We start from the raw sequence: 15,970 nt of genomic DNA on the forward strand, positions 1-15,970 counted from the left end.
CTAGAATTTTTGTACACATTTCATGTTTCTCCCAAATTCTAGAATTTTTGTTATTTTTGAGCAACCATGAAGATCAAGGTCCGTAAGACATTCCATTTCAAACTTGCTTGGAAGACTTGTGAGGTTCTTGCATCCTTGTAAATTAAGAATGGTAAGCTTTTTATGAATTCCAATTGATGGATGAATCTTAAGTAAATTTATACAACCTTCAAGAACCAAACTCTCAAGATTTGGGACTTTAATTGTGTCTGGGGCTTCAATAAGTTTAAGAGATTTACTCAGCTCAATGAATTTCAAATTCTCAAAACTCTATTAAAAGTCAAAAAAGAAAAAGAAAAAGAAAAGAAAAAGTAAAACAATTAGCTTCTACAAACAAACTTATTATATATATATAAAAAAAAAAAATAGTGTAAGGGTACCTAAATTACCTTTGATTGGGAACTTGATGTCAACGATTTTGAAGGGTACCCTCTCCAATCAAGAATTCTTAAGCTAGTAGGAAGATGTTTGAGATCACGCATAAGTTGAACACCACAAATTTTAAGCAATTTTAGATTTCGCATCTTTGAAAAGGCCTCAGGATTCCAATCTACATTTTTTGGTTCATGCATCTCTAGTACTATGCCTTGAATTTGCTTTGTTCCCTAATAATAAAAATAAGAGGGATTAGTATAAAATGTATAATTACTTGACCAATATAATTTAAACTCCATTATTATTTATAAATATATATATATATATATATGTTGAATAATATAATAACAAACAAACTTATTATAAAAAAAAAAAAAAGTAGTATAAGGGTACCTAAATTACCTTTGATTGGGAATTTGATGTCAACGATTTTGAGGGGTACCCTCTCCAATCAAGAATTCTTAAGCTAGTAGGAAGATGTTTGAGATCACGCATAAGTTGAACACCACAAATTTTAAGTAATTTTAGATTTCGCATCTTTGAAAAGGCCTCAGGATTCCAATCTACATTTTTTGGTTCATGCATCTCCAGTACTATGCCTTGAATTTGCTTTGTTCCCTAATAATAAAAATAAGAGGGATTAGTACAAAATGTATAATTACTAGACTAATATAATTTAAACTCCATTATTATTTATAATAAAAAATATGTTGAATAATATAATAAGATATATGCTTATTAGTTTCTTTCAATAACCCCTTACCGTATTTTCTATTAGCACATTGTTGATATTTTCAAATGACCACAATCTACTACGTTCCTCAGGATCTTTGCACTCTTGACAAACTATATCTCGACCCATTTCTTGTAGTAAATCATGCATCCACAATTGATTTTCATGCAATTTAATGAGAGACTTGTCAATAAGAACCCTCAATCCAATTTCAGCATAAAGCTCAAGATAGTCTAGAATTTTTATGACGTCATCTCCATTTTTGTGATTAAAAAAGCATGCGATATTTAAGAAAATATCCTTCTCGGTTGGTTGTAGTCCATCAAAACTTATTTGAAGCACATTTAGAATTCCTCTATCACAAAATTTGGTGAGCCTACCCAATTCACTTTTCCATTCACCAATGCTTTTTTTGAACAAGAAAGAACCCAAAACTTCAAGGGCCAAAGGAAGCCCCTTAGAATAATCTACAAAAGCTTGAGATAGCTTTCCATAATCTTCAGTTGGATGGTCCATTTTAAAAGCTTTCAAACTAAAAAGTTTAAGAGCTTCATCAGGATTCAATACTTCAGCCTCATATATTGTATTTACTTCATGCGTCTTTAACAAATCCCTATCTCTTGTTGTTATAATAACCCTACTACCTAAACCAAACCAACAATGCTCCCCAGCTAACATTTTCCATTGGTCTAATTCATTTACATCATCAAGAACAAGAATAATCTTTTTGTTACGTAACCTTCTTTTTATTATGTGAACTCCATTATGAACATTGTGTACCTCCAAATCTCTATGATTCAAAAGTTCCCTCAAAAGTATTTGTTGTATCTTATGTAAACCACATTTTTTAGATTCTTCCCTAATATTAGCGATAAAACTACAAGCTTCAAATTTATTGGAAATCATATCATAAACAACTCTAGCAAGAGTTGTCTTACCCATTCCTCCTGTCCCCCAAATTCCTATAATGCGAACATCATTTGACTCTATAGCTAAGTGTGACTTCAATTTCTCAACTCGGGATTCCATTCCTATTAGTTCCGTGGTATGTGCTGAGAAGGTATTACCCAATTTATTTAATATCACTTCCACAATGTCTTGGATACATTCTGCCTCAGACCTACAAAGAAGAGAGAACAATAACTGTGAATTTGAATCTATGGCATTAAGTTTAGTAGGTTAAAATTGAAATTGGGACAAATAAATGTAATCAAATGCCTCTTTTTTATTTTTATATATATTTTTATAATAATGTAATTGAATGCTTTAGGCCAAATCCAAAGAACTTTTTTTTTTTTTTTGGGAGAAACAAAATCCAAAGAACTACCCATATAAATATCGGGAAACTATCGTTCATTTTTAATAATGCAATTATGGACCGTTCCTTGATTCCTTTCTTAATTTTCTTAAATTATTGTGGTTGAAGGTTCCTAGGTTTTACATCCTCAATCTTTAACATGTTTTACCTCTTTATGTGTAATTTCATCTGAAACGTTTCCCTAGTTCCCAAGATCTTGGCTTTTCAAACTAGAGCTTTAATTTACAGGGAGTAAGGAAGAAGAAGAAAATCTATGAAAGAGAGGAAAAATGAGCAGCTACAAAATAAATATCAATCAATCTATCTATCTATCTATAATATATCAAAAAAGTCTGCTTCTTAAAAAAATTTATAAAAATTGGATCCTACAACTGGTGGATGCACACAATGATGACAAGTTGCACAATTTTTTTTTTATATTTAGAACAACATGGACAAATAGTGCCACATGGCAAGTAGCAATTTGTTCATAACAGACTGACATGTGGCAATACATTTAATCCTAAATTAATGGTATATTATAAATATTTTGCATTTAATACTCTTAAAAGTTGGGGGGGGGGGGAGTTTCAGTACTCTTAAAAGTTGATGGTGCATGTGTGTGTATATGTATATATATTATATAATATATTATAAATTACAATTTACTATTCATAATGTAATTATAAAATAGAATAATAATTTTTTTTAAAGAACTACAATTTAATGGGTTTTATTTTCTATAATAAAAAAAATGGTAAATTACATAATTGGTTTCTATCCTTTACATCATTTTTAATTTGGTCTCTAACCTAGCAGTTGTGTCAATTTGGTCCCTAACTTTTCAGTACCGCGTCAATTTCGTCCCTGCCGTTATCACTTAGATGGAAAAATCTAATGTGTCAAACGGAATTTTCCTGCCACATCAACTACCAACTATATCTCCACATCAAATTAAAAAAAAAAAAAAAAAACCCAAATTTTATGTTCCCACGTGAGTTCAAGTTTGGGGAAAATCCTAAAATCTCTCTCTCTCTCTTGTATTATATCTCTTTCTCTTCTCCAGTTCTCCCTCATCTTCACTCTCATGCAATTATCTAATGACTATCCAAATTACCATGAGATCCAATTCAACATCGATGGAAACTAAAGAAGCAAAGGAAACCCAACCTATCTTCTAGCAGCCTCTAAGCTCTTAAAAATTTTGATTAGTTGTTAGAATCCAAGTATTAGTATTCTGATTTTTGAGTATGAACAGGCACAATTTGAAAGAGAGAGAGAGAAAGAGTGTGTGTGTGTGTGTGTGTTAGAAATATGTTAGCCCATTAGCATAAGCCCAAACCTAATTCTACTTTGTGTGCAAGCCAAGTCTCCTACTTATACTAGAAGTTAATTTAGGGTTTAGTCTATTATATATATACATGTTAGGGTTCATTGTATCACAGGATTTGTACTACACTTTAATATATTATTGATGAAGCCCTTTATGGTTTCCTTAATTTGTGGATGTAGGCCATTAGGTTAAACCATGTAACTCTCGTGTGTTATTGTATTCTATACTTTATGCTTTCGCTTTAGCATCTATACTAGCACATTCAACATAGTGTATCAATGCTAACATTTAACATAGTATCAGAGTCACCTTCCTGTGGTCATAGTTTTCTGTCCTTAGAGTATATTAAGAGCAATCTTTGTCTTTCTCGGTATTTCTTTGCTACGTTCATCTTCTTTGGCTTCCCATTGCTACCATCAAAACTCTTTGGTATTGTCATGCCACCGTTAGAAGTCGCATCAACATTGCAAAACCATTGCCTTCCTCAAACCACCGTCACAAATTCAAACTTCATTCAAGGGATCTTCTCAACCTTGTCAAATCTCAAGGTTTCATCAAACTTCCATCTTGAGTTTGAGAGAGAGTGTTAAAGATATATTAGCCCATTAGCATAAGTCAAAGCCTAATTCTACTTTGTGTACAAGCCAAGTCCCCACTTGTACTAGAAGTCTATTAGTTTAGGATTTAGTCTACTATATATACACATGTTATGGTTCATTATAACACAGAATTTGTACTACACTCTAATATATTATTGATGTAGCCATTTAGGGTTTCCTTTGTAGATGTAGGCCGTTACGCTGAACCACGTAACCCTCGTGTGTTATTGTGTTCTACACTTTATACTTTCGCTTCCGCATCCATACTAGCACATTTAACATGGTATATCAATGCTAATATTTAATACAGAGGGAGAGAGAGAAATGACCAAGCCATTTTTGTATTGACAATCTCTTTGGGATTATCAGGCCTACAATCCGAGCACTAATAACAAACATGACAACCCACCAAACTGCTACAAATCGAACTTGGAGACTCACAATACATTTGATTAGACCATTTTTTTTTGGTGCTGCATTAAAGTATATATTTCATTAAACTTTGTTTTTATTTTCTTTCTCCTAATTAGACAGAGTAGAGGCAGCACAAGGACTCTCCGGTAAGCCACAAACTAATCATTAGACAGATGTTAACAACCCTAAAATAAATTTAACCCAACAAGCTATATTTGCAATGAACACGTAAAAGTCTTGCAACAAATCCAACTAAGAAACCAAATCACTTATCTATTTCATATGAACCAATTGTTTTTCCTAGACTTAGATTTTAACCATCGTTGCTTTACAAATCAAGGAAAATCATGACTTTTTTCTTTTTCTTTTCTAGTTGAGTTAGCCCTGAAGGAGATTTAGGGCCCATTTGATACGTGTGTTTAAACAACAATTTTCAATTTTTTTAGAAATACATGTGGGTGAAAAAGTGTGAAAATACGTGTAATGTTGTTTAAAAACTGAAAACATATGTTTAAGTTTATATACCAAACGGGCCATTAATCTTACTAGAGAGAGGATAAGCGATTTTAGAATTTTCTCAAACATGAACTCGTGTAGGAAAAGAAATTTTAGTTTATTATTTATTTTATTTTTATCTACGTGGTGGTATTGTTGCCAATTGGTGTAACAGGAAAAATAATTTTTTATTATCTTGTATAACACATCATTTTTTTCCATCCAAGAGATAACGACAAGGACTAAATTGACACAGTACTGAAAAGGTTAAGGACCAAATTGACACAATTAAAATTTTATGAACAAAATTGAAATATGGTGTAAATGATAGGCGTCAACTATATAATTCACCCTAAAAAAAAAAAAATCAATGAGTTGTTATCATCTTTTGTAACTCATAACTCCTCATTTTCTTTAGCATTGTAACTCATGCCTACTCATCTTCTCAAAAAACTAAAAATTGAAAACCTTAAATTTTATTAATAGAATCCTAACAAAAAATGTATGGCTTTATTAACTTTTCATTTTTTTTTTCAAGTTATTTTTATCTTTTCCTTTCTATATTTCACAAATTTCTTTCCCTTTTTGAAGTTATTTCCTATTTTCTTTGATAAATAATATAGATAGAAAATAGTTTATTTTAACATTGTTGTCGATGTTCTTCATAGATAGAAAGTCACTGAGAAATTCAACAAAATTTTGAAGCCGAGAGAGAGAGACATGGAATCCGTGAGTTTCCCTTCTGTTTATGTTGATGTAGTTCTATTTTGAAACTTCCTTTTAAGTAATGATAAAAGAAGAGGTACAAAGCTTTCCACACCATTTATCTTAATGCTGATGAAGTTCTATAATTGTTGATGTTCTCCATAGATAAGGTTATAATGATTTTTTATTTTTTATTTTTTATATATAGCAAACTAATACCATTTCTACTGTTAATTATTGGTGTGTAGACTTTTTTTTTACAATGTTTTGTTGAAATAATTTACTTATTATATTTTATCATATTCATTATAGTTTATTTGAGCATTTGCCCCATATATATATAAACAAAACATTCTAATCAGATTCAAACTTAAATTAATAGAAAACCACGTAAAATAACAATAAAAAGCCTAAGTATATAATAATAACATCTCTTCTCAAATAAATACTTCTTTTTATTTTTTAATAACATTTTTATTTATAATATTTATAAATTACAATAAGTTGAAAAAAAAATCGTGCGAAGCACGGGCCAATAACTAGTGTATGTGTGTGCGTGTGTGTAGAGAGAGTGAGAGAGAGAGAGAGAGAGAGTGAGAGCGCAAGAGAGACCTCATGTGGGAACGCTTGAGGTTCTGCCAAATGGCGCATTTTATGACATTGTTTTCATTTGAGCTTCCACCTCATTCAAGTTTAGCATTTATGTCAAACTATTAAGTAATGACATATTCATTTTTTTTTTCATTATTTCAATTTAAAATAATAGCAGAATTGTCAAAATATTAATCTAATAAGGAGTTATGGAGTGACGTAGCATTCAAAAAGGTTACACTAGATGTAACTCTATATGATGTTAACATCACCCATAACTTTTCATTAAAAGAGTAATTTGAAAAATTAACACATTTGGATTATATTATTTCTTTCTATCTATTTTGTCAAAAAAAATATATTATTTCTTTCTACCCTCCATATTTGCTAAATATTAAGATGATCGAAAATCAGTAACTATCTCATCATAAATTGTAAAAGTTTCAAGTTTTTTATTTATTTAAATTTTTAAACTTAAAAATTCTATTATGGATCAAATAGCAGCAAATAACATCTGAGTAACATGAAATTTGACGTGTACATTAAAAGCAACAAATACATGTAATGTAATGGTCCGATTTTCAAATTTTTATTCAATAATAATTTGTAGAGGTAAATCATCAAAAAATAAAATAAAATTATAGAGGTATGAAATCGTCAAAGAGTTATAACGTGTATCGTGATCCCCTCTTTAGTGGTTGCACTCTTTTTGCACCAAAAGGCTAGCATTTATTAAAGAATTCTACAAATTACATAACCTCCCTAAATTAAACTCTAAAATTTGAAACTAAAACCATTAACAATTTTTTTTAGGCTTCGTTTGGGAGTTCTTAAGGGAATGAAATGGAATTATTATAACGGAATGGAAATGAATATAATAGAATGAAATGTATTTAAGCTAGGGAAAGGAATGGGAAAGAATAAGATGGAATGGAATTAAGTAATCTTAATTGGATGTTTTATAATAAATAAATGAAAAGAATAGAATGTAAGTAATCTTGTTTGGGAGTAACATAGAGGGAATGGAATGAAATCATTTTATCACAATATTACTATTAGATCCCTATTTTAAAATAAATGATTGAGTATATAAGGGTATTTTGAGAGTTTTAGTAAAATATTCATTAAATCTAATTTCATTTCCTCTCATTCCTCTCAATTTCGGGGGAAATGAAAATTTGAGGTTTTTGAGAATAGAGAGGAATGAGTACTCCCTGTTGCCCATTTCATTCCCTCTCACTTAAACTTTCATTCCATAGGAATGGGCTTTTCATTCCCTCCATTAAAACTCTCAAACAAGGAAAATGAAAAATATTCTAAAATTATTTTTCATTCATTTCCATTACATTCCCTCCTCCCAAACGAGCCCTTAATTATTTCAATTTGTGCCATTAATAAGTTACAATTAACTAAAAGTAACAGAAATTGACATAAGTTATGACTCATGCCTGTCTAAAAAAAAAAAATCATTCCATGTGAAATTGTAAGATATTTGGTACGATATATGAGAGTTTTAGAATTATATAATAATTAGTCATTTAGTTCTTGTCACCAAAACATTCACATGAAAATTATATAAGCTTATGTCAAAATCATATCATATGATATACTATAATAATTAAAATTAGGGTTAATACAACATTCCTTGAGATTTATTGAGATGACACTCCTCCCAAACATTTATATAAATAACACTCATTCCTCTTGATGTTTCTAAAAATCCAACATATAAGCCCTACTTTACTGGTCTAAATGGAAGATGGCGGTCATTTTCTTTTTCTAGTGACCCCACATGGGTGTGACCCTCCCTGTTGGGACAATACACAGGACATCACATCTTAAATGCCTTATTTGTGATGTTGAGTTTATTCTTTCTTATTCATATAATATGAGCAATTTATGCATAGCTATTTCTTATGTTAAGATCTATAGGACTTTATTATTAGTTGTATTATTGTAGAAATTTGATTTATGTTATACTTGCTTTATCGAACTCATTTCATGGTTAGATCCTAAAGAAATTTTATTTCTCCATGAATATATCTTGAATTAGGATCTTTCAACTTAACTTTATTCCAGTGTAGAGCAGCCCTATTTTTTTTTTTTTTTTTTAACTTGAATTAGTCTAATTAAATTACTTTTCACTAGTCATTGGAATTTTTTATTGTCATCTTTCAAAGAGTATATATAAGCTTTGGGGATGGCAAGATGAGTCATTTATCAATTTCATGATGATGAAATTTAATTATATTGGAAAGATGCATAAGCTGGAAGCCAAAAATCATGAAAATAGAAGTTCTGTTCAAGAAAAAGGATGGAAGTGTGGTAATGAGTTCGGCCAAGTTTAGAGTAATGTATTGTCCAAAATGCATTTTGCAGCTTATGTTGATGTCAGTTGATCATCATTGGATGATATTGAATAAACAAAATGTCATACTGAATCAAACGATGGTAGAACCATGATAAAAGGCTCATATTTAATTTGTGTTGTGAATTAGATAGAAAAGAAATTTCAGACAGAATCATATAATTAATTTTATTCTTTTTTTGAGAAAATTAATTTTATTCTTTTAAGACTCTTTTGTAGTAATTTTACAACGGTAGTTTTTGTTTGTTGCTTTATCTTAAATTTTAGATTGCTTATGTAAGGTTGAATTTAATCAACCATGTGTTGGCTTTATACCATGCCAAATTTGTTTGTAATTCAATATGTAGAAATCCTGTATTTAGGTGGGAATAATGTAAGGGTTGTGTGTGAAAAAGTGTGAAGAAACTCAAGTTGGGTGCATTCAAGACGAGTCTCGCGACTTAATCTCACGACTGACTCGCGACTAGCAAGTCACCACAAGTGTGAAGCATGCAAAAAGTTGAAGGGTCACGATAGCTGAAGCACTACAAGACAAAAAGTACAGTCTGGCCTGGAAGTTATCTCGCGACTCAAACTCACGACTCACTCCAATCGCGAGGCTAAGTCACCAGAATGCCCTATTTGGATGAAAACTAACTTTTCACATTCCTCACATACCCTATTATAAATACCATTATTCCCAAGAAATGTAAGGGTGGTTATTCAAAGAGAAAAACCCTAAGAGAAGTTTCTATAACACACCCATCTTATTAGAGAGAGCTACTCATTCTTAGAGAAATATCTTTGTAGTCTTTTCTCATTCCCTCTCCTATTGTTATACCCATTGAGAGGAGATTTCTACCCAAACACTGCCCACACCCATTTAGAGTGTTGAGTGTTTTTGGAGCTTGGATAGTATTGGAAGATGTCAAGGATGGCGGATGCAATATGGGATTATTGCGGGATCCGGTAAGCTAGAGAAGATAAGGTTCGGCGTAACCCTATTGGAGGGCTTAGGTGTACTGGGTAGATTAGGCTTAGAGAGTCTTCTGCTATTCATATATCCCAACTTTATTCTCTAGTAGATTATTGACAGCTTGGAGGGCAGCAAAGAGGTTTTACGCCAAGTATTTTGGTTTCCTTTTCGAGAATACATTGTCGTGTTATCTTTGTGTTTGCATCTCTCTTCCCTTACTCTTTACCTTTTAATTACTGTTGTGGTTGTGATTAATTCGGTTTGGAGTGTTTTACCAATTTGGTTATAACTTATATTTCATTTTCCGCACATATATTGTTTGATTATAAGCTTGTATTGATATTTTTAATTTGGGGGTCTAAACGTTCATAGGTNCAAAAGGTTTAAGTTCCTACCAAAACTGGTTTTGTTTTTGCTCTCAAATCAAGCCTCTTTCAAGCATTTCATTTAAAAAAAATCGAAATAAGTTGAATTAACTCTTTGTTCCAACAACAAAAAAAGGTGTCAAGAAGGAAATTAATCATAATCAGTGCATAAAACGGGAAGAACAAATCTCATTAAAAATACAGTAAGAAATTTCGTCGAACATGAGAAATTTGATCCCAAATTTCATCGGAAAGTTGGGATTCTGATTGATCAGGTGAGAGACATAGTTGAAGGGAGATTAGAAAAAATTACATGTTGCTTGTAAATTCTATTTCTTTGGCTGATTAATGATATGGAATGTTTGTTTATCCACACACACAAATAAAAATAAAATAAAATAAAAGAGGTGTGATGGTAAGAGACAATGTCGGAGGCAAATTTGGTTTCATGAAGAAGGAAATCAAATATAGATAATAGAATTTAGAGAGACTCTCACAAGGACTGTTACACCTCAACGTTACGTGGGGATCACGACTGTGTAATTGACTAATTGAAGAAGATAAATGAACATTGAGAATGTTTGGCAAAATGAAACGGTGACCAAGAAGAAGGAATGGCAATTAAAACATCTAAGGGACACAAAAGAAGACAAACATATATAATTAGATGAAAGATAAACAATGGGAATTATACAACTTTGCTATGAACATAACTTATTCCACAATTTTTTATTTATTTATAGAAATATACTTTCAAATGAACCCACAACTAAAGTAACTTTTATTTTTCACCACTAAAATCAATAAGAAGTTTTGATTTTAAAAGATAACCATCTCTTCATCACTCATTTTGTTTTCCTCCCACCTTTCAACACACACTCTCTCTCTCTCTCTCTCTCTCTCTCTCTTATATATATATATATATATTTATATTTATTGTATCTTTTTATTTTGATAAGTTTAAGCTCATCATAGTCTCTTTTTGATTTTTTTTTTTCAGTAAACTCATCATATTTTGTACCTCAAATTTTTCATCTTACCTTTTATCTATTTAATGATAACTTTTTTGGTAATTGATTTTTTTTTTTAATTTTTTATACAAGATAGAAATTCTACTCTAACTTAATCTAAGTGTATATGTGTGTGAAGCTCCCTCTTGGAGACTTGAACCCCGACCTTTGCCCCCCTCACACCCCACAAGCACTTATACTTGTAGAGTGACCATCGCATTAAAGATGTGAGGTGGTTTGGTAATTAAAATATTAAACCATCATATCATATATATATATATATATATTTCATAGTAGTATAGATTACATTATATACTATATAATAAAAATTTGTCTTAGAAGGGTATAGATTACATTATTAACTTTATTAAGGCCGGCCAAATTCAAGACTTTTCAAAATTGACTAACTCGGTCTTTAAATTGGTAAATCCAACTTGAGCCCTAATCAGTTACTCATTTTCTCCTTTCTCACAATAATTAGAGACCGAGTGGTAAGTTTTGAAAAAATTTGAACCTAATTGGCATTAACTAAAACCGTCCAATGCAGCTAAATGTTATTTAAATATAAATATTTTGAATTAAATTACCTTTTTGGTAAATGCCATCCTGAGATATTGGCCACTTCTTTCAAAATAGCTCTCCATTTTTGCACCTTCTCTATGTTCTCCTTGAAACGTTGTTCATGTTCATCAAAAGCTTGTTTGAAAGTTCCTATTTGCTTCCGTACATCAGATGGATCCACATAATAAAAAATAGGTAAAACTGTCATTCCTGTCTTGGTTATGCATCCAATGATCTCTTCAAGTTCCTCCAGGCACCACGATGAAGATGCATAATTTTTTGAGAGAATGACAATAGCAAACCTCGATTCTTTTATTGCTTTCATGAGTGTAGGTGAAATTGATTTTCCTCTCTCAAGTTTTTCATCATCTATAAAGGTGTATATTCCCTTTTGATCCAACGCAGTATATAAATGGCTCGTAAAACCATTGCGGGTGTCCTCACCTCTAAAACTAAGGAATACTTCGTATGTCAATCGATGGGTGGAAGAGGAAGATGATGAGGCTCTTTCAGTGTTCATGGAAGCCATTGAAAATATCCTGATAAATTTTCGATTGCAATTTAGATAAAAGCTACACTCAATTAAAACTGAAGATCAAATTATAAGGAAAATAAATTAGGAAATAGGAAAAGAAAGAAATAAAAGATATGGATGCAGGAAAGAAAAGTGAGAACTTGCAGATTTGGAGAATTGCAGTGAGGATTATAAAGCTCTAAATCTCTTGAAACAACGCGAGCGGATATCTGATACTAGAAAAAGTTTATACTAAAAGAAATTGGAGAAAGAGCAACTTCCTGGTTCCAGTTGTAATGTTCTATCTTTTATTCTTTTTGACCAAGTTAATTATTTTCATATTGCTTTCGTTCTATCTGTTCAGAAATCAGATGCCATTATGATGTGATATGCAAAGATGCTGAAGAAGGGGTACAAGCATTGCATGATTTCTTTCTTTTTCTCATATGCCATTATGACGTGATTAGCCTAGGCAAGGACCATGTGTACGCACATTTAATCTTGCATTTTGACCAACTATAAGAGCATCATACATCAATTATCAATTTTAGGAAACTTTTTATGAAAAATTGAAAAAGCTGTAATAAAAAAATGAGTTACTTTTTATTTTTCTATAAAAAGTTTTTAAAGTAAAACCCAAGTTCTATTTATATTGCTTTGTTCTATATCTTTGGATACCAAATGTAATATGAACAGCATAAATGCTTCACTGAAAACTTGGTGACACATACATCCACTAGGATTGTGTTTGGTAATTCTACTCTGGGAATGTATTTCGTTGAGAGAAATAAAATTGTTGATTTGTGGTTGAGAACCCTTTCTCTATTAGTAACTTCCTCATTTTAATTTATATACAAAAAAAATGAATTGTTTCTTACTATGCAATCACCCACTCCATACTCTCTCAAAAAAAAAAAAAAAAAAAAAAAAAAAAAAAAAAAAGAAGAAAACCACTCCAAAATGCAAGGAATTAATTTTTCCCTTACATATAAGAGCATCTTCAATAAATAAGGCATTTTCTCACACAAATTGTCAGGAATTAATCATATAAGAGCATCTCCAATAGATTAGGCATCAATTAAAGCTAAAGAAAAAACAATTAAATGGAAAATAGAGTAAGGAAGAAGAAAAAACGATTTGATGTGGATTTTTTTTTTTATTTATTTCAAAGAGGAAGTGAAATGAGAGAAACAAAAGACATAAATGCATGCAAGAAGAGTAAGAACTTACGGATATAGAGAATTGCAGCAATTGGTTGTTGTAAAGCTGTAAAACCTCTTGAAACAACGCTCTTGAATAGAGTTCTAATAGAAGAATTTCTTATTTTGTAGTATTTGTTACTGTGCTTAGACAATACTCTCCCTTTGTATGAGGAAACCGGTTCCAACCTTCTTTTACTTACTACCACAAACTTCTTAATGCATTTACTCTTGAATTTTCTTTTTTGGTTTCCTAGACGTGAACTATGGGATGCAAGTAATGTACTCCTCCACTAAGTAAAGAAAAGAGAGAAAGGGTAAGTTCCTGGTAACTAGTATAAAGTTTTGTTTACACTTTATTTTGCTTTTTTATCCACTTTTTTACCTGCTTTAGTCTAGAGGAAACTTTTTTATTTTTTTGGATAAGTGATTTGAGAAGTGCCACGTCCACATGCAACTTTTTCACAATAAATTCTAGACGGCAGGTTTTTTTTTGTTTAAATAGTTAAGAAAAAATATTATAAAAAACAGCTGAGCTCCACTATGCAATCACCCACTCCATACTCTCTCAAAAAAAAAAAAAAAAAAAAAAAAAAGAAGAAAAACCACTCCAAAATGCAAGGAATTAATTTTTCCCTTACATATAAGAGCATCTTCAATAAATAAGGCATTTTCTCACACAAATTGTCAGGAATTAATCATATAAGAGCATCTCCAATAGATTAGGCATCAATTAAAGCTAAAGAAAAAACAATTAAATGGAAAATAGAGTAAGGAAGAAGAAAAAACGATTTGATGTGGATTTTTTTTTTTATTTATTTCAAAGAGGAAGTGAAATGAGAGAAACAAAAGACATAAATGCATGCAAGAAGAGTAAGAACTTACGGATATAGAGAATTGCAGCAATTGGTTGTTGTAAAGCTGTAAAACCTCTTGAAACAACGCTCTTGAATAGAGTTCTAATAGAAGAATTTCTTATTTTGTAGTATTTGTTACTGTGCTTAGACAATACTCTCACCTTTGTATGAGGAAACCGGTTCCAACCTTTTCTTTTATCCTTACTACCACAAACTTCTTAATGCATTTACTCTTGAATTTTCTTTTTTGGTTTCCTTAGGCGTGGAACATGGGATGCAAGTAATGTACTCCTCCACTAAGTAAAGAAAAGAGAAGAAAGGGTAAGTTCCTGGTAACTAGTATAAAGTTTTGTTTACACTTTATTTTGCTTTTTTATCCACTTTTTTACCTGCTTTAGTCTAGAGGAAACTTTTTTATTTTTTGGGATAAGTGATTTGAGAAGTGCCACGTCCACATGCAACTTTTTCACAATAAATTCTAGACGGCAGGTTTTTTTTTTTGATAGGTAAGAAAAAATATATTAAAAAGCTGCTAGATGCAAAAAAAGCACCAGCAGAGCAAAGTACAAAAAGGAAGAAAAAGCAAAGACATAAAAAACTTAAATTACAAAGAAAGAGAGCTAAGGAAAAGAGGAAGAGAGTCACTAGATGTGAGTCCCCAAGCCCTAGCCCAATCAAACAGAGAACCAGAAAAGAAAGCATGCATTTGGTCCTCAGATCTATCCAAATCCTCAAATGTCCGTCAATTGCATTCTTTCCAAATACACCACATCAAACACAATGGAACTAAGTTCCAAATGTAAGATGAATGCTTCCCCAACCAATTCCAACCACTAAAAAGAAAATCTGACACCGTAAATGAGGAAACCCAAGAAATCCCAAAAATCTTAAAGAGAAAGCACCACAGCCGATAAGCCTTTCCACAATGTAACAACAAATGATCCACTGTCTCACCACATCAACGACATATAATACACCAGTCAACAAAATCAAAGCCTCTAAACCGCAAGTTATCACCCGTGAGGATCCTATCCCATGCGGCTGTTTAAACAAAGAAAGAAACGCGCCGGGGAGCCTTAACTTTCCAAATACCTTTCCAAGAAAAAACAACAGAAGAAGGGCCATGTAACTTATGATAATATGAACGGATAGTAAAATCCCCGTTTTTGGTCAACTTCCATCTCAACCGATCACCAACAGTCCCTGAAGGTAAATTGGCTGCCAAGAATCGGAAGAAATCAACCACCACAGTAGCCTCCCAATCATTAGGACCTCGATTAAAACAAACATCCCAAGTTCTCACATCCCCTGCTCCTTGACTTATCAAAGATGATTCTACGGAAGCCTCTCTGTTTGCAGCAAAATTGTAAGACTGGGAAAGCCAATTGGAGAGAAAGATCTTTACACCACCTGTCTATCCAAAATTTCACTCTATCCCCCACCTCAACCTTATACTGGACATATTTGTTGAAAACTTCCCAACCCTTCCGGATACTTCTCCACAAACCACAACCATGAGTTCCCCTACCCAACTTAGAGGTCCACACCCCCCCCCCCCCC

The 15,970-nt window shown here is 31.7% G+C and overlaps 1 protein-coding gene across 1 annotated transcript; it reads right to left on the reverse strand.

Moving 5' to 3' along the window:
* On the reverse strand, positions 1-13,727 carry LOC112006528 (disease resistance protein RUN1). The gene is made up of 5 exons (XM_065766146.1): positions 13,585-13,727; positions 11,867-12,379; positions 1,178-2,267; positions 817-1,032; positions 1-309 (listed from the first exon to the last, which is right to left on the reverse strand). Exons 2-5 carry the CDS (start codon positions 12,367-12,369, stop codon positions 1-3), a joined length of 2,118 nt encoding a protein of 705 aa, XP_065622218.1. The 5' UTR covers positions 12,370-12,379; positions 13,585-13,727.
* Positions 13,728-15,970: the final 2,243 nt, after the last annotated feature.

The sequence above is a fragment of the Quercus suber genome, unplaced genomic scaffold (assembly GCF_002906115.3).
Source record: "Quercus suber isolate HL8 unplaced genomic scaffold, Cork oak 2.0 scaffold_684, whole genome shotgun sequence".
NCBI classification, from domain to species: Eukaryota; Viridiplantae; Streptophyta; class Magnoliopsida; order Fagales; family Fagaceae; genus Quercus; species Quercus suber.